General features: G+C 39.8%; 1 protein-coding gene across 2 annotated transcripts in view; it reads left to right on the plus strand.

Moving 5' to 3' along the window:
• LOC150077208 (solute carrier organic anion transporter family member 4A1-like) overlaps positions 1-20,729 on the plus strand; it is a 748,389-nt gene that overhangs the window by 341,911 nt on the left and 385,749 nt on the right. For both annotated transcript variants that reach the window (XM_090386038.1, XM_090386039.1), the window contains one exon: positions 7,374-7,544. In XM_090386038.1, the coding sequence (XP_090242164.1) occupies positions 7,374-7,544 (171 nt within the window). The remainder of the gene's footprint in view (positions 1-7,373; positions 7,545-20,729) is intronic.

Consider the following 20,729-nt stretch of genomic DNA (forward strand, 5'->3'; position numbering starts at 1 on the left):
TTTCAGTAGTTTCTGTGCAGTGCATGTTTTTGGCTTGCAGCCTCGACTAAAATGTCTCCAGAACGTAGCCTTTTTACAGATTTTGGAGATCCTGTCAACCCTTCTAATCCTTTCTGGATGAAAAAGGGTGACAATTTTCCCGAGTGTCTGCTCTCCGGTGGAATGGAGAATGAGGAAAAGTGGTGTCACTGATGGTGGTAGTGTATCCTCAGTCCTGGCTCTTTTTGCAGAGGTGTTTTCTTTGTCATCGTCTCGATTAGGTAGGGGCCTTGTTGGGGCCCCAGAAGAAAGGGGATTTAAATTACTCATAGGAGTAAAGATAAAGTGTCTGATGCCTAAGTACCTCACCCACCACGAAGCGCTACGAGGGGGCGCACACTCGTGAACTAGCAGGTACTGCGTACACGAATGGGACGCCGAGTTCGCTTAGAACACCATACCCACGTTACCAATAAGTCTTTATTCCATCCCAGGACCAAAGGGAGGGAGACTTATTGGAACACAGTTGACCCTGGCAGTATAAAACCACCCGCTGATTGATCCCAGTCGAGCCGGTCCGGGACCACCCGTCTTGTCGAAGCAGGGGCCAAAGTGGTGTATTAAGGCTGGGCCCCTCAACCACCAGGATCCCCCTTTCCGCTTCCACGGGTTGCGGCGCACGGCTGCACACGCCGGATTCCAATGGTGTAACCCTGGAACCAAGGTATGGGCGTTGGATCCCAGTGATGCTAATCTGGAAAACCAGCAGCATCACTGGGAGGTCCCCTCACCACGTACAGGTGCCCACGTCGAGGGGACATAGCAATAGTGAAGAAACACCCAACTGCAGACAGAAATATTAGAATATGAGCTTTCATGCGTATCTAAAACACACCAGAGGGGTGTGTTTAATTAAAAATATATTTTTTTTTTCCAATATAAAAGATGCAATTTTCACATTTATGTTCATAATAGAGTGAAAATAAGTCGCATCAAAAATGTGAAAAATTTTCAGTTATATCTTGCCCATTTTTCAGGTTATAAAATGGGATTCCTTTTTCTAAGTGAATAACTACTTGCTGAAAAAATTGGCTTGTGTGCCCACTAGAAGTTAAATTTATTTTTATAATCTGCAGAGTTGTGTTCTTTCTATAATGAAAGAACACAATGATGGTATAGTTAATGTTGTTGTTGTTGTTAAATTTGTTGGTGCATCAGCAACTTAGGCTATAATGCACTGATTACTGTCTAATATCTTCTTAGTTTGTCTTACACGTGATATGGTTCATATATTGTGATATTTATTTATCAATTTTAGAAAGAGAAAAATGTCATTCATGTCCTCACGATCTCCTAGAACATTCTGTAATGATAACTGGCTGGAGTTATGAAAATGAGAGAAGAAAGCAGATTTCCGTTCTTGCAGATATAGCGGGCATTCCAGGATAATATGTTTTACTGTTAATGAGCATAAGCAGTTGCTGCATTGCGGAGGATCATTTTTTGTTAGTAGGTAGCTATGAGTGAGGAATGTATGACCAATGCGTAATCTGGCTAGGATGGTTTCTTCTTTTCTGTTTCGTCTCAGACTGGATTGCCATTGCTTGGGTTCTCTCTTGATTTCAAGAAGTTTATTATTTGCTTGACTTTGCCACGTGCGTGTCCACTGTTGTTTATACATCTGTTTGATAATGGATTTATGGTCAATATAAGGAGTCCTGAAATTAGATGGTATCACATTTGTAGCATATTTAGCAGCTAAATCTGCCTGCTCGTTTCCTAGTATTCCAGCGTGTCCAGGGATCCAACAAAATATTACTAGCTGTCCATGTCTGTGAAGTTCTTGTAGCTGTGCCCAAATTTTTTGTACCAGCGGATGACTAGGGAAGAATTGACGCTGTAGAGAATTCACAGCACTCAATGAGTCCGTATATATGATGGATTTGGTATACAACTCTTCTTTGATATTCTCTAGAGCTAGAACAATGCCGTATAGTTCTGAGGTATAAGTACTGCATTCAGACGGAAGCTGTCTGGAGATGGTGATATTTGGTAATACTACAGCAGTACCAACTTTTCTACCAATTTTGGATCCATCTGTATATATTTGAATGAAAGTGCTAAACTCAGCGGAGTGGGTCTTATGAATTTGTCTTATGTTGGAATCTGGAATGTTATTCTTTCCCCATTGCTGAAAATGTCTATCAGTATGTATCGGGGGCATTTGCCATGACTGTATTTCCATGCTAGTATCCTGAAGAATGTCAGTAAAATTCAGGTCCCAGCTTGTGATAAGAGCTTGAAGCCTAATGCCAGATGGTTTATTGAGCCGTGGTTTATTTTCATAAAGTTTACTCCATTTGGGTATAAATAGATATTGCCATATGGGATGATGTGGAAGACTGCTGATTTTGGCTGCGTAATTTAGTAACAGAACTTGTCGTCGAAGGTGTAGCGGTGGCTCATAGGCTTCGGTATATAGGCTTAAGATTGGTGAAGTACGGAAAGCCCCCAGTGCAACTCGTAGGGCACTATGATGTACGGGATCGAGCCATTTCAATGCACTCGGTCTGGCTGAGTCATATGCAGGAGACCCATAGTCTAACCTGGATCTAATCAGCGAGCGATATAACTGTAGTAACATGTAGCGATCTGCACCCCATGACATAGAAGAAATTACTCTGAGAAGATTTAGTTTTCTAAGACAACTTGTACGAATATGCTTTATATGTTCCAGGAAGTTTAATTTTTTGTCAAATATTACACCAAGGAATCTAATACTAGGCTGGAAAGTAATACGATGAGAATCTAACTTTAGGTCTGGATCAGGATGTAAAGAGCGTTTGCGACAGAAGTGTACGGCAGTTGTTTTTAGTTTAGAAAGTCGATATCCATTGTTTTTGGCCCAAGAGACTATTTTGTTAATGGTACCTTGTAGTTGTCTTTCAATTAGTCGCATATTTTGAGAGTGACATGAGATGGCAAGATCGTCAGCATACAAGTATGCGTCAACTGTGTTAGGTATGCACTTGGTTATGGCATCAATCCTAATTGCAAAGAGTGTGGCGCTCAACACTGAACCTTGGGGAACTCCCTCTTCTTGTACATATGCTCGAGACAATGAAGAGCGGAATCTGACCTGAAAGGATCTATTCCCTAGAAAGTTCTTAATGAATATTGGCAGATGACCCCGAAGTCCACATTTATGTAAGTCTTGAAGAATCCCATATCGCCAAGTTGTATCGAAGGCTTTCTCTATGTCTACGCATATCATGACTAGGTGCTCATTTCTGAGGAAAGCGTTCCGGATATTTGTTTCTGCTTTAATAATGAGATCAAGTGTAGATCTTCTTCTGCGGAAGCCATGCTGGTTTGGACTTAGAATGTTTTCCGTTTCTAGAAACCATGTCAGTCTAGCGTTAACTATTTTTTCCAATGTTTTTCCCAGACAACTGGTTAGAGAAATAGGGCGGTAATTTCTGGGATCTGTGTGGTCTTTTCCCGGTTTTGGGAAAGCTAGCACATAAGAATGGCACCAGCTAGCAGGATAATACTCCTCTAGGAAAATTCTATTATACAGTTGTAAAAGGGCAGTTAACGAATCCTCACTTAAATGAGAGATCATGGGATAAAAAATTCCATCGGGGCCTGGAGCACTGTTCTTCAATCGAGAAAGTGCACTGCGCAATTCAATCATGGTCAGAGGTAGATTATACGAGTATGGGACGGCAGTATTAAATTTTAGTTTGGATTTTTCTGTCCGGGATTTTAGCAATTGAAATGCTGATTCGTATGTGGCAACAGCTGAATGTGTTTCAAATGAAGTACCTAAGACATTGGCAATCTCTACAGGTTCAGAAATTTCCTTCCCACTTACAAGTAGTATAGGAGAAGTTGTTTGCGAGTATTTGCCATTAATTCGTTTAATTTTTTTCCAGATTATAGAAGTATCTGTGGATCTGTTAATGGTAGATGCGTAACGTGCCCATGCTTCTTTTTTACTCTCTCGTCTTATATGACGAGCTTTAGCTCTGGCTCTCTTAAACTGTAGGAGGTTGGCTGTGGTTGGACATTTTCGAAACAGATTCCAGTACTTATTTCTTTCTTTTTTAGCATTGTTGCATGCTTCATTCCACCACATTTTTGGATGAAGCCTAATTTTGAGTGAAGATTTTGGAATAGCTACCTCCGATGCTTTCATTATTTTTCGTGTAGTATACCTGACTGCAGAATCAATTGTGAGGGTTGTAATGACGGAAGTATCTATTCGAGCTATTTCCTGGTATTTAGTCCAGTTAGCCTTTTCAAATTTCCAGGTTGTCCTAATATCTCTCTGGGGAGGAGAACTTGAGCTAAAGGTACAGATGATAGGAAAGTGATCGCTACCACAAGGGTTATCAGTAACAGTCCAGTCTATGATAGGAAATATTGCTGGGGAGCATATTGAAAGATCAATAGCTGAACTTGAACCAGATGGAGAGTGTATGTATGTGTGATCACCAGTGTTTAGAATAGTTAGATTATGTTTATCTAAAAATTTTTCTATCATCTGTCCTCTAGAGTCAAGATGTTGGGAACCCCATAGGGGGTGATGGCCATTCCAGTCACCCATAATACAGAAGGGAACAGGTATTTGCTTAACTATATCATCTAAGTCATCAAGGCTGTATGTATGGTTTGGTGATAGATACAACGAAACTAATGTTACTGTTATACCAATGGTGACACGAACTGCAACCGCCTCTAAAGGTGTTTGTATGGGGATAGGTCTACAGGGAACTACAGAGTTCACTATGACTGCTACTCCTCCATGAGCTGAATTAGAGGAACTTCTATCTTTTCTATATATGGTATAATGCTTAATTGTCATAGATGCTGTATTTGTGAGATTAGTTTCTTGAATGCATACTGCAACAGGCTTATATTTATTTAATAGATCGTAAAAGTCATCTACATTAGCACGGAGCCCACGGCAATTCCACTGAATAACTATAGTCATTATTTGGTTTTAACTGGTGTCTGCTAACATCCGTGAAGTAGTCTGTTTACGCCTGTCTATTTTTCCCTTTTCCTTCTTTGAGAAGACTGGTCTGCCTGTGTCGATGTCATCTTCTGGATGAATTTCAAGAATTGTATCGTCATCGCCTGCTTTTTCATCGATGTCCATGGTTTCAGATCTGAGTTTGTATTTATCACTTCTTTCAGTGCTCTTGGTTTGTTCTTTCTGTTGCAGTATGGGATTCTTATCTGGAGGAACTGATACGGGTGTATTTACCTCTTTTGTTACATAACTGGAGGGAGAGGCTTCCTTTGATGAAGAAAGTACTGATTTAGCCCAACCAGATATAGAGATATTTGGAGGGACTGAGCAGTCAGTTTGAGTTGATACTGAGCATAGTCGTTGAGTAATTGACGCATACGTAGATGATTTAACAGGAATTGTAAATTGTTTTTTTGCCTCTTGGTATGACACCTTATGCTCTATTTTATATTTCTGGATATTCTTTTCTCGTTTCCATTGATCGCAGTCCTTAGAGAAGGCAGAATGATTTCCATGGCAATTAGGACAATTTTGAGTTTCCTTGTTACAATCAGTATGTGTGTGTTCTTTAGAACCACAAGCAGCACAAGTGACTGCACCTCTGCATACAGTTTGCGAATGACCAAATTTTTGGCACTTGAAGCACCGTACCGGATTGGGAATGTATGGTCTAACATGACATCTGAGGTATCCAGCCTTTATAGTTGTGGGGAGAATTGGTGTTTTAAAGGTCAGTATAACTGTCCGAGTGGGACGAGCTCTCCATCTCTTTTGATCAAAATTCTTTTGGCGTGGATTACATTTTGATTGTTTAATTCATGGACAAGTTCATCTTCCGATACATTTAGGAGATCCCATTCTGATATTACCCCTTTAGAGGAGTTCAAGGTGGCGTGTGGTGTAACCTTTGTGGGAATTCCACCAAAGGTAGAAATTTTCAGAAGTCTCTCTGCATGTCTATGTTCGTTCATCTCCACTAATAAATCTCCAGATCTTAATCGACGAACCATTTTTGGAGGGCCAGCCACATTTTCGAGACATTTCTGAATCAAAAATGGAGATAACTTACTAAGTGGTTGGTCTGTGGAGGAATGCAATATTAAAAAGAGAGGAGCAGAATGATCTGTCCCTTCTTTTTTTTGTCTCTTGGCATGGGATGGATTTAAGTCATGATCTAGAGCATGTCTATCTACATCTGGATCAGTAGATCCATGGCTAGACTGTTTTGTGTTTTCCATTACTGCTCCTTTTAGCCCTGGGAGAGTGGTTTTCTTCTCCCAGACTTCCAGCCCCGCCACGTGGAGGCAGGAGTGGTGCCACCAGTGACCAAGCGATAAAGAGATTAGTTGTTAGTGTGTTAATAAGTTATTCCTATATACAAAAAGAAAGGTGTCTTGCCTTTCTGTCAAGTGCGCTAACTTCTTTACTTCAGAAGCGCAAAATTAAATAAGCTCAGAAAAATAACACTATTCTATAATCAACCGCTCTTTTAAGTAAATCGCTTTCAAAATCGCTTAGGAATCGCTATAGTCACTCGCTTGGCACTCGGGGCCATGGTATAGTTAAAGGTATAGTATCCATAATGATGGTATAGTTAAAGCCATTCATTACTTCAGTGTGGTTTGTAGCACCATTCCAGTACTAGGGCTGTATACTGGATGATAATGTGGGTGATAAATAGCAACTCAAGATATTTTTGGTGACTCCCAGCTATCAATTTTAACCAAAAAAAAAAGTTTGCATTAAAAACAAGTAGACAAGTGCAAAATGAAAATGAATGTTAAAAATTTTGAATTATGTGATTTACCAAATGGACTAAATTTTTATTTTTCATTCGTCATTTATTTATTTATCAATCATAAGCCCTAGATAGGGCTGAATGTGAAGTAGTCTCTGATATTGATTCAGATACAGATATCAATGGCTCGGAAGATTCAGAAGGAAGTGATGAATAACATACCTACTGATAAATACTGGTACTATTGTTGTTAGTAAATTGAATTCTATTATAACAAAAATATTTGTTAGATTTATTTTAGTGTTTTATTTTATTTATTTATTTTTTTTTCTTAGAATCAAAGCTTTTTTTTTTCTGAAATTAAGGTGCATCTTACATTGGAAGAAATACGGTAATTTTTTTGAAATCTGCTGAAATTTCTTCTTAAATTGTTAGGAAGAAAATTTTTAAGATTACATTCTCAAGGTATGATTGGTTTATATAAATAATGAAATTGAAATTATTCACTATCTTAGATTTGTATAAAAAATTTGATAAAATTTCATACAAAATAAGTAAAATATGCCATGAGCCAATTTTATATATTGTTATCTTGTTGTTGCATATTTTTTGCAGGATATTTGAAGATTAAAGCAGACAAGGTATCAGAAATGCATCAAAACCTAGAAAACAGTCAAGCTACAGAAGCAGGATTTGGAACCAGCCTTCGCGACCTTCCTTCATCCTTCCGATTTCTCATAACAAATCCAACCTTTGTATTCTTGAGTCTAGCAGGTGCCACAGAAGGTAACATAAAATCATCTTAAATAATATTCAAATTCTTCCATTCTTGATAATTCACAGTTAAATGTATTAGCTTAAGAATTAGCATCAGCATTAGTGGGAACAAATGATGCAAGAAAGCAAGCTTATACAGCATCAGTCAAAAAAAAAGACACCTCTGATTTCGCCTATTCACTCCCTCCAATAGTTTGACTAGTTCTTCCTTGAATTTATTTAATCCATCAACTTCCACAACAGATGGAAGTTTGTTCCAGCAAGCAACCACCCGCTGGCTAAAGGCAAACTTCTGCACATCTATTCTGCAAATATCCTTTCTCGGTTTGAATTTGTGCCCGCTCTTGTGTGGTCTGAGCAAGAAGAAAAATCCCATCAGGATTGAGCTTGCTCATTCCATTTAGAGCCTTAAACAGCTCAGTCAGATATCCTCACAGGTGCCTACCTATTTTCCAGATGCTGCAATTTGCAGAACTGAAGCCTTTCTTAGTAAGAGCGTCTCTTTGTTCCCCTCACCAATCTCATTGCCTTTCTCTGTACTTCAAACCTGTTTGTTTGTTTGTTTGTTTGTTTTAGGGCTTTACGGCGCAAGGACAGCAAAGGCCATAATGCGCTTAACTATGGTGATATTAAGATACATAGTTCTATCTGTATAGATGATATTCAAAATTATATCGTTGTTGTTGTTGTTGTTATTTGGCTTAACGACACAAGGGCTACTGAGGCCAAATTGTGTCTGCTCATAGTTTGTTTAGTCGAAATATACCACTGTAGATGTTAAATTAAATACTCCTATATAGGCCAATACGTTTTAAATATATTACAAGTTCTTTTATGTTTGCTTAATTTCCCAGGATATGAGTTAAATCATGTGAGAGGTTCAACCTAGAGACCGACTGAAAAGTGTTTGACCGTATGGTTGAATATAGGGGGCAATCAAAGAGGAAATGCCTAACAGTAAGTTGACTGTCACAGGAATGAACACTGGGGTGGATCTTCTCCCAGTAGCAGTTGTTGTTGTTTGGTTTTTAGGAGCATTAGGAACTAAGGCCATATTGCTCCGGGATATGCGGTGGTCAGTCCCTGACCTTTCTGCATACTCCGTATTTGGTGGTGACAGGCTCGAACCCCGGTCTAATCAAGAAGCGTGTGCTGCGCACTGCTGCTCCTTCCCACCTGGCTACGGAGGCGCCCCACCGTAGCAGGAACAGATGAGTATGATGAGTGTGTCCAATTCTGAGTCTTGCCAGTACTACTTCCTCTCGTCTGTTTTGTCGAAAGCCTGAGAGCCACAGCTTTGGTTCTTGCTTTATCTGGTAAAGTTTATTGTTGGTGTTACTTTTCCAGATCTGTGACCAGTTGTCTTAACTTGCTTTGCGAATAACAGGCTTATAATCAGTGTAAGGAACCTGAGGATGTTCTGGGACAGCTGGTTGAGGATTTTTAGCTGCAAGATCCGCACTTTCATTTCCCGGAATATCAGAATGGCCAGGGATCCAGCAAAAACTAATTGATTGATTAGACACACTCTAGGAAAATAGCTGAGAATGAATGTGTTTCAAGGTAGGATGAGAAGATGAAAAATTCTTCCTTATGGCAGAAACAGCACTGAGCGAGTCAGCGTAAATTATGGCAGGTGAGATGGAAAGTTCAATAATTTTACTGAGTGCTAATTTGATGGCATATAATTCGGCTGTGAAGACGCTGCAGACTAATGGTAGTGAGGTAGTAACCGTTAGTGCAGCTGCAGTAAAAACTGCAGCTGCACCAACCGCACTAGCTGTTTTGGATCCGTCAGTATAGACTTTACAGGCATGGGAGTTCAGAGTAGTGTGAGCTAAGTGCAACTGCCTGATATTAAAGGAAGGTACAGTATTCTTTCCCCACTCCAAAAAATGTGTATCGTGGGAGGAAGAAACGTATGTCCAAGGTGGAACAGGTGCAGTTGTGTCCTGAAAAATATCGCTTAAATTGATATTCCAACTCTGAGAAAGCTCTTTAATCCTGAGTGAAGCAGGTCTGTTTTCATTTGGCTTGCTGTCATATAACAAATCCCACTGAGTATTATAAAGATACTCCCAACTGGGGTGAGATGCAAGACTCTGGATCTTAGCAGCATAGTGGAGCAGTAATGATTTCCTATGAAGATGTAATGGAGGATCATGTGCTTCGATATAGAGACTCTGGATTGGAGAAGTCCTAAAAGCGCCAAACGCAGTCCTGAGAGCACTGTGCTGGACATTATTTAGATGTTGTAAAGTATTGCTCCTGGCAGAGTCATACACCGGACAACAATAATCTCGCCGTGACCGGATTAAAGTTCTATAAAGATGCAATAGTGTATACCGATCAGTGCCCCATGACATAGCCGAGACTGATCGCAGTATATTCAGATGCTTTAGACATGTATTTCTTAAATGAGAGATGCGAGCTTGGAAATTCAGCTTGCTATCTAATATCACTCCAAGGAATTTAACGGTACTTACAAGTGGGATTGGAATATTGTTTATTTGTAATTCTGTATTGGGATGGAGAGCTCGTTTCTTGCAAAAGTGGGTGAGAGTGCATTTCTTTTCTGATAGTCTGTAGCCATTCCGTGAAGTCCACGATTGTATTTTGGTAATGGCAAGTTGGAGCTGCCGTTTGAAGGTGTTCATACTTTGAGATTGACAAGAAATTGTAAGGTCATCTGCGTACATGTAAGTTTCAACAGTTTTTGGGATGTCTCGTGTTATGCTGCTAACTCGGATTGAAAATAGTGTTGGACTAAGTACCGATCCCTGCGGGACTCCTTCTTCCTGAATGTGGGATGCAAAGAGTACATTTTTATATCGGACCTGAAAAGAACGCAATTGCAGAAAATTTTGAATTATTTTCGGCAAATGGCCCCTAAACCCCAAGTGGTAAAGGTCCATAATAATCCCATGACGCCATGTAGTGTCCCAATGTGGCTGGGAATCCAGCAGAAGCGGATATCATATTCACGTTCATGGAGAAAGTGAATCTTCTGCTGAATGCTAAACAGAACTGGATGAAAATTATATCTCACAGTTATTAAAGCTTGTAACACGCTGAGAGAGTCGGAATATAAAATGAATCCAATGAATTTTAATGTGATCCAAGGCTAACTCAATAGCGGCTCTGCAGTAAATATGCTGCATTGAGAGGGAATCTGCTCCGATGTAGTGGTGTCTGTAAAGACAGCAGCAGATCCAACATATGATTCCGACTACGAGGTCCCACTGTGTAAACTGGCGCAAAGTCAATGTTCAGCTCGGTGTGCTGAATAAAGCTGCAGGTAGACAGACGATGGATTGTCCGACTTTCCCCAATTTCTAAGGGACAAGTCACATGCCGGAACATGAGCATGCCAGGGTGGAATGGGTTGCTTCGGTGTTTGAGCAACCTTGTCTACCTTGATATTAAGTTCTTTGAGTAGCTCTTGGAGACGAATATCAAAAGGGCGATTGGCAGTCTTACGGGTGTTCTACAAATTTTCCCATCGTGGCTCAAAAACGGATAGCCACGTAGGATGGTCTGGCAGGGATTTCAGTTTTAGAGCATAGTTTAGAGACAACTGCTTTCATCGAAGCGATAATAGCGGTTCGTTTGCTTCGACGTATAAGCTCTGGGCTGGAGATGTTCGATATGCCCCAATAGCGGTACGGAGAGCCAAACGATGGACAGGGTCCAGCCAACGAAGAACACTGTCTCTTGGCCGAATTGTATACCAGGGACCCGTAATCTAGTCTGGATCGTAGCAGTGCACGGTAGATGCGTAGTAGGGTTCATCGATCCGCACCCCAAGATGTAGAGGAAAGAGAGCGCAGAATATTCAGCCCTCTTGTGCACTTTGTGCGGAGTTGACGGATGTGATCCAGAAAGGTCAACGTTTTATCAAATACGAGTCCCAAGAATTTTATGTCCGCTGCTACTGGAATAGCATATTGTCCGAGCCTTAATTCAGGTTCAGGATGATGATTACGCTTACGACAAAAAGCTGTCTTGGCAGCCTGTCTCCATTGCTCAGCGAACCTGATATCTGACTGCACAATTACCCCCAGGTCTTTCATTTTTCACTACCTTGAGTATAGTACCACACAGTTGGTATGTAACGTTGGGGTTAGTGCTACCCATATGCAATACAGTAGAACGTTGGTTATCTGGAATAATTTGAAAGGCTGATCTTTCCTATTTTTTTTTATTAATTGCAGTATTGGACACAAATACTTATGCTATGAGAGTATTTCTGTCTTTTTTTTTTTTTTTTTTTTTTTTTCGTTGTATATTTGGTGAAATTTTGGATTAGGACTAATGGGTTTTCTTGGAAACCATGAGTGATAGTTTAGTCATTCGCTTCCATGATGTTGTTGTGGTGGTATTTTCTGGCCAAAGAGCTACTTAGGCCACATTGTGCTTCCCAAATTAATTGAGTCACTTATGATAACTATACGAGGAGCAGTTAGAAACAGTCATACATTTTTTATTATTATTATTATTATTAATACCCATATGGTGCAAGGAAGCCTGAGGCTTATGCTGCACCAGGGGGAAAAAAAATTTCCAAGTTACCCTGAGAGAGAGAGAGAGAGAGATTTGAATTTGTTTTAAATTGAGAAAGAATTCAGAAAGATTTGCTTCTTTACCTATGATACTATTGAGAAACAGAGGTTGTTGTAGATCAGAAATGATAGTGAAAGTCATTCGTTGGGCATTGTTGAACAATCTACATTCAAGAAGTATATGTTTTACTGTAAGTGGTTGCGAGCAGTGTGCACATTGCAGAGGATCATTTCCTATAAGCAAGTAGAGATGTGTGAGATGAGTATGACCTATTCGGGGTTCTGGCTAACATTACTTCTTCTTTTCTATTTTTACGAAGGCTAGATGTCCATACTTGAGGTTCAAGTTTCAGTTAAAATACCTAGTTATTTGTTTGCATTTTCCACAGGTGTGCCCATTGTTCCATGCATGTTCTGCTAGGCGCCTCCATAGCCAGGTGGGCAGGAGCAGCAGTGCGTAGCACATGCTTCTTGATTAGACCGGGGTTCGAGCCTGTGACCACCAAATATGGAGGATACGGAAAGGTCAGGGAATGACCACCCCATATCCCCAGAGCAATATGGCCTTAGTTGCTAATGCTCCTATAAACCAAATAATAAACAAACAAGCACGTTCTCCATACATTGTGTCTGTAATCAGAATATGGTACTAGATCATTTGTTGAGGCTATGCTGGAGGGATGCTTTGCAGCATCATCTGCACATTCATTTCCCAGAATACCACTGTGAACTGGGATCCAAGAGAAGACAACAGTTTGCTGATGCTCACAAAGACATATCAGCTCATGTTTTATTAGCTTTAATAAAGCATTGCAAGGTGTGATTGGCGCCTCTGTAGCCAGGTGGGCAGGAACAGCAGTGCGTAGCACACGCTTCTTGATTAGACCGGGGTTCGAGCCTGTGCCCACCAAATATGGAGGATGCGGAAAGGTCACGGAATGACCACCGCATATCCTCGGAGCAATATGGCCTTAGTTGCTAATGCTCCTAAAAACCAAAATAACAACAACAACAAACAAGGTGTGATTGATATTGGTATGAGTGTTTAAGGGCACAAGGGCAGCATAGGCCAAAATGTGCCAGTTCCTATATTGTCATTGTACAATTATATAATAATTTGGTTCAGTTTAGCATCAGATTGATTCATGTGAGTGTATTTGTTTAAGGAAGGTGTACAGTTCAGTTAGGCTGGCATTATTTCCAATAATGTGGGTAAGCGATAGAGATTCTTCAAATCGTGACTGAGAATGGAAAATATTTTTTTTCTAAGAAGGGAAAAGTGCGTACATTCTAAACGTATATGTTTGACTGTAAGTGGTGATGTACAATATATACAACGAGGTGGGTTGTCCCCGATGAGAATAAACATATGGGTTAGGTGCATATGTCCTATCCTGAGACTTGACAGTACAACTTCTTCCTGCGGTTTTGTCTGTAGCTGGAATCCCATAATGCTGGTTCCTCTTTGATTTGGAGCAGTTTGTTATTCCTTTACGACTTCCATATTTCTGACCACTGCAGTGTACAGATGTCTTTTATAAGTTTCAAATAATCCACGTATGGTACTTCGTAAATTTCTGGTGCTCTACTATTTGGTTGTTTGGCTGCCTGATCTGCTCTTTCATTACCTGCTATTCCAGTATGTCCTGGGATCCAGCAAAATTTCACCGAATGATTTTTATTCCTTAGATGGTTTAAACAGGAAAGGATTTGTTTTATGATGGGATGAAATACAGAATATTTATTGTCCAGTGAAGACACAGCACTCGTGGAATCAGTGTATATTACACTGCTAGCATTGGCAAAAGTGTTGATTTTCTCTAGGGCTAATTTAATTGCATACAATTCTGCAGTGCAAGGCGTGAAACTGCTTTTCAAAGCTAAAAGAGCACTCTGTTAATCAGTATATATTATGCTTTTATTTATTGACAGGAGTGAGATCTTTTTCAGGGCGAGCTTGATGGCATGGAGCTCTGTAGTATGGTTGGTTGGTTATTAGGAGTTTTATGGCACATCAGCATCTAAGACTATTGTGTGCCAAGTATAAAATATAAATATATAAGAAATATGTAAAAATATACAATAAAATAACATATGGCATAAATGCCATACCTATGGCACATTGGTGTTTACACAATACCTATAAGTTATAGAGATGTACTCAAGTTAAAAACTTGAGTATATCTGACACATTGTCGTCATCCGATAAAATCTGCCTGAGTGCAGAAGGCTGAGACAGATGGCTAAATCTTAAACGGCGTTAATTATTAAAAGATGTACATTCTACTAAAATATGATGTATAGTTAAAAATACGTTGCAATATCTACACACAGGATTATCATCAGCCCTCAGCAAATACAAATGCATCTGGTGAGAATGTCCTATTCGTAACCTAGCAAGAACTACTTCCTCCTGGCCAACCCAGTGCTAACTAGAATGCCAATGCATTATTACAGGCTTAATTTCATTTAACTTGTTGGTAGGGCACCCATTCCAAGCTTCTTGCCAACGTGCGCATAATTTTTTTATGGATTAGTAGCTTGCAGTCTCTATAGGGGTATTGGTATGATTATTTCTGGCGCAAGGGCTACTTAGGCCATATTGCGCCTATAAACGAGGTGAGGATTACACGGTGTCTATAAAAACAGTTAGAACCAATTATACAGATGTATCCGTTTTAAGAAGCAGAAAAATTCCGGGAGATTTGTATCATTACCTATGAGCTGTCGGAGTGTCAAAGGTTCTTGAAGATTTTGGAGGTTACTGAATGAGGCTTTTCAGGCATCAGTGTATAAGGTTGTTATTGTTTTTGTTGTTATTTGCAAGCTATTGGCGCAAGAGCAGCTTAGGCTATAATGCGCCTAGCCTAGGTAGGAGAGTTTTGTATATCAGCATTTTTTTTACTTTACTTGTGGTTTATGGTGGAACCAAGACTTTGCTATATATATTTGTGTAGTTTCTCTATAGAAGGTGTACTATTAATTTTATATGTTTTGAAAGTATCCAGTTAACTTAAGGAAGCATAAAACTTCGGTTATATTTGGCCGGTCATCTAAAATTGTTTTAAGCATTAGATTGTTTTGTTTATTGATTGAAAGGCTCTTTGACGTTCTCTATGAAATTTTGGACAGTTCACCATGAAGTGTTGTATAGTCAGCGGAACTTGACAGTTTTGGCATTGGGGGGGGGTCTTCACCTCTGAGTAGATAACAGTGAGTCATATGTGTATGCCCGATTCGCAATCGAGCGAGGATCACTTCTTCCTGTCTATTCGATCGGAAGCTAGTAGACCATGGTCAAAGTGTTTCTTTTATTAGGCGAAGTTTGTTGCTACTCTGATCTAGCCAGTGTTTTTCCCATTGTTTTATACTGCTTTGGTGGATCAAGGACTTGTAATCTGTATATGGCATTGTATGAAAGGCATAATCAGATGTGGAAGCTTCATTTGCTGCTTTGTCTGCTCTTTCGTTTCCAGTTATTCCTGTGTGGCCGGGGATCCAGCAGATTCTGATATTGTGATTTGTTTGTAATACCTTTGATACTGAAATTTGGATATGTTGTAGGATCGGGTGTCCTTTGGTATTTGCGTTCTGCATGGCAGTAACAGAGCTAAGCGAGTCCGTGAAAATAATGCTGTTTGCTATCTGTTTATGTTTGATTTGGTTTATAGCCATTGAAATGGCTTGTAATTCAGCAGTAAAAATACTGCATTCTTTTGGGAGTTGTTGGATGAAGGTACGATCCTCAAAATGAATTGCAGCGCCTACACAAGTCTCTGATTTAGACCCATCTATATATATGAAAGTGTGATGTGGATATTGTTCTTTGTATGCTGCATATAACTGCTGGTAGTTTTTCCTGGATAGTGTGTTTTTCCCCCAGGTTTGAAAATACATATCATATATGGGTTGAACTATGCACCATGGTGGAATGGTCTGTGTAATTGCAGTAGCTACGTTGTCATAATCAAGCTCTCGGCTTAGTAGTAAATCTTTAAGACGGATGTTGGCAGGTCGATTCATCCGTGGATGGGCTTGGTATATGTTTTCCCAGTTATATGAAAACAGAAAATCTCTATTTGGATGATCACTGATAGATTTTATCTTGACGGCATAGTGCAATAACAAGTTCTGTCGTCTAAGCTCCAATGAAGGTTCATTGGGCTTCTGCATAAAGGCTTTGTATAGGTGAAGTTCGAAAAGCGCCAAGTGCTATACGGAGTCCACTGTGGTGTATGGGGTCTAACCATCTCAAAGCACTTGGTTTAGCCGAGTCGTAAACAGCTGCTCCATAATCTAGTTTGGCACGAACTATAGATCGATAAAGTTTGAGAAGTGTATATCGATCTGCTCCCCAAGTTGTTGCGGAAAGAACTTTGAGAATGTTTAATTTCTTTATGCAAGAAAGCCTGAGTTGTTTAATGTGATCAAGGAATGTTAGTTTCTTATCCAAAAGAAGTCCTAAGAATCTTATGCTTGGTACTACTGGGATAATATGTCCGTCAAGTTTCAATTCAGGATCAGGCTGTAGGTTTCGTTTTCTACAGAAGTGTATACACGCAGTTTTTTGTGTGGAAATCCGGAAGCCATTTGTTTGAGCCCATTTGCTTATTTTGTTTACTGTTCCTTGTAGCTGCCGTTCTATACTTCGCATATTCTGAGAGTGATATGAAATGCTGAAATCGTCAACGTATAAAGCTGCGTCAACGATTCTTGGAATTTGCTCGGTTATTGTGTTTATTTTAATAGCAAACAGGGTCGCGCTAAGCACAGATCCTTGAGGCACTCCTTCTTCTTGGATGAAAACCTTTGAAAGCATTGTCTGCTGCCTAACTTGGAATGTCCTGTGTTGCAAGAAATTTTGGATATATTTAGGAAGATGTCCACGTAAACCAAGGAGGTATAGGTTTTGAAGGATTCCATAACGCCATGCTGTATCATAAGCTTTTTCTATATCAAAGCAGATCATGACGTGATGTTCCTTTCGGATGAAGGCATTCCGTATACTGTTTTCTAATTTTATAAGTAGGTCTAGTGTTGAGCGATTTTTCCTGAAACCGTGCTGTGCCGAGTCGAGAAGATTATTACTGTTCAAATACCACATTAAACGACCGTTGATGATTTTTTTCCATAACTTTGCCTAGGCAACTTGTTAAAGCAATTCGATGGTAGTTGCGTGGATTAGAAAGATCCTTTCCCGGTTTTGGGAAGGCCAGAATTATTGCATGATGCCAACTATCTGGAAACTGGTTTTCTAGAAAGATTTTGTTGAACAGTTCAAGTAATGCCATTTGGGATTGGTGGTCAAGTTACTTTATCATCATGTAGTGAATTTGGTTGTTGTTGTTGTTGTTGTTGTGGGGGGTTTTATGGCGCATAAGCTGCTTTGGCTATAATGCGCCTATTCCTTTATTGTAATAATATATGAGAAATTCTTGTCACATCAGAAAAGGCAGAAATCAGAAATGACTAAAATCTCCAATTTGTTTCAGAAAGTTAAAAAATTCCGGAATATTTGCATTGTCACCAATAATATTCTCTAGAGTTATTGGTTTTCGAGGGTTAACTAAAGATAGCAGGGTGGTATTTCTGTTTTGTTTATAGTGTGGGCATTCAATGAGAATGTGTTTCACTGTCAAATTTAGAGAACAATGTGGACACTGTGTGGATCATCTCCTGTGAGTAAATGAAGATGGGTCAGGTAAGTATGTCCTATTCTTGCTCTTGAAAGAATTACTTCTTCCCGCCTTGATGTCCGGACACTGGAGAGCCAGATTTTCGGAACTTGTTTAATCTGTAAGAGTTTATTATTCGTTTGGGAATGCCATAGTTCTGTCCATTCTGATAGGCATGCAGCATGAATCATTAGTGCATAGTCTGAGGCTGGAACAGGGATATTGGTTAAATCTAAGCTGGTTGGGTTTTTTGCTGTTGTTGTTGTATTTGGGTTTTCTGGCACAAGGGCCTCTTGGGCCATATTGTGCCTGTTCGATATTTGCTTATCACTAATTTCTCATGTTATTGTGATCATAGGCTATTATAAAGATTTATCTGTTTCAAATAAGTAAACAGTTCCTCCAAATTTGCATCATTGCCAAGAATCTGCAATAAGGTAATCGGTTCCTTCAAATGGGATAGGGATGTAAAGGTTGATTTTCTGGTAGTTGAAAGTTGGGGACATTCAATGAGAATATGATATATTGTCAACTGCGACTGGCACAACAAACACTGAGGAGGGTTCTCTCCCATAAGCAAATACAGATGAGTTGGATGTGAATGTCCAATGCGGAGCCTTGCTAGAATTACTTCTTGTCGCCTGCTTTTCCTGATACTAGATGTCCACAATTTTGGCTCTTTTTTTATCTGCAGCAGTTTATTATTTATTTGAGCTTTCCAGAGGTCAGACCATTGCTTCCTACATGCTGTTTCAATGATGGATTTGTAGTCGGTGTAGGGCACTGTTTGTTGCCTGGAATTGCTTGAGTCAGGGTGTTTAGCGGCGGCGTCCGCTTGTTCATTACCTGGAATGCCTGCATGACCAGGTATCCAGCAGAAGGTAACCTTCTGGTTGTCTTTTTGACAGTAAAATAACTTGGACCGTATCTCTTTAAGAATCGGATGTGAGGGCGACATGGTAGTTTGAATGGCAGTGATTGCGCTTAAGGAGTCTGTGTATATCAGGGATTGCTTTATACAGCTGTTGTGTATTCTATCTAGAGCTAGTTTAATAGCAAATAATTCTGCAGTATAGATAGTACATTCCGTTGGAAGAGACACAGCATCTGAAAAGGTAGAAGAAACTGCTGCAGCACCAACAGCTGCATCTGTTTTGGAGCCATCAGTATAGATAGGTACTTTATCTGAATTTTCCAACAAATGAGTTTTATGGAGCTGTTGATAGTTTATATTTGCCAGAGAGGATTTTCCCAATCTTGAAAAGAAATTGTCGCAGAGAGGTGAGAATTCAGTCCAGGGAGTTTCAGGAGTAGCAAGGTCTTTGAATATGTTGTGAAATTTAAGATCCCAACTGATTGTGAGTTCTTGCAGTCGAATCCCTGCAGGGCGGTTTTCATTAGGCTTATTGTGATATAATTCAGCATATTGAGGATCAAACAGGTACTGCCAGCTAGGGTGGAATGGCATGCTTTTAATTTTTGCTGCATACTTACACAATAAGGATTTTCTCCTGAGATGCAAAGGGGGTTCATTTGCCTCAATATACAGGCTGTGGACCGGAGATGTTCTGAAGGCTCCCACAGCTATCCTAAGAGCACTATGCTGTATGGTGTTCAGACGTAATAGTGAACTTTTCCTAGCGGAGTCATAGACGGGTGATCCATAGTCTAATCGTGATCTTATTAAAGCTCTATACAGATGAAGGAGAGAGCTTCTGTCAGCACCCCAGGACTTAGCAGAGACTGCTCTCAGGATGCTCAGTTTTTTTAGACATGTAGTTCGAAGGAAAGCAATATGGGAAGCAAAATTAAGTTTGTTATCTAAATATAACCCCAACAGTCGGAAACTGTTAGTGACAGGAATCAGGTTGTTTTTTAAAAATATTTCTGGATCTGGGTGAAGTTTGCGTTTTTTACAAAAATGAATTGCACTAGATTTCTTTTCTGATAGGGAATAGCCATTCCGCAATGCCCATGATTCAATTTTAGCGATGGAAATTTGGAGTTGCCTTTCAATGGTGTTCATGGATTGGGATTGACAAGAAACAACGAGGTCATCAGCGAACATATACGATTCTACTGTATTAGGTACATCCTGTGTCATGTTTGTAATTCTTATTGAAAATAACGTCGGACTAAGAATGGACCCCTGAGGAACACCCTCCTCTTGTTCAAATGATTTAGATAAATTGTTCATGTATCTAACCTGAAATGTTCTGTGGCATAGGAAGTTTTGTATAAAGTGGGGTAAATGACCTCTCAAGCCAAAAGAATGAAGATCTTGAAGTACACCGTATCGCCAGGTGTTATCAAAGGCTTTCTCAATATCAAGATTGATCATGACCAGATGTTGTCCCCTTATGAAGGCATTTCGGATGTTTGCTTCTGCTTTTATCATTACATCTAACGTGGACCGGTTCTTTCGAAACCCGTACTGATTGTTATTTTGCAAGTTGTTAGTTTCCAGGAACCACGTTAGCCGCCTGTGAACCATTTTTTCCAAGACTTTGCCTAAGCAGCTGGTCAATGAAATCGGCCTGTAATTATGTGGAAAGCTGCGATCCTTTCCTGGCTTTGGAAAGGCTAGTATAATTGAGTGACGCCATGAGTTTGGGTAAATATTTTCTAGAAATATTCGATTGTAATATTTTAACAATACCCTTTTTGTTCTGTTGTTTAGTTGGCTTATCATGATGTAGTAGATCCCATCTGGACCAGCAGCACTACTGGAAGTTTTATTGAGCGCCCCTAAAAGTTCTGTTAATGTAAATGGCTGGTTGTACGGGTGTGAAACTCTGGTGGAGAAATTGATCTTATGCTGCTCTGATGATTTTTTAATTTTCTGAAAGATTGGGTCGTAGGTGGATACACCTGATATACTGGCAAATGATTCGGCTAAGGCATTTGCAATTTCTGCCGGAGAGGACAACTCCTTTCCTTTCCAGTTTAATATTGAG

The sequence above is a fragment of the Mastigoproctus giganteus genome, chromosome 12, assembly GCF_048544385.1.
Source record: "Mastigoproctus giganteus isolate SK-2022 chromosome 12, ASM4854438v1, whole genome shotgun sequence".
Taxonomy (NCBI): domain Eukaryota; kingdom Metazoa; phylum Arthropoda; class Arachnida; order Uropygi; family Thelyphonidae; genus Mastigoproctus; species Mastigoproctus giganteus.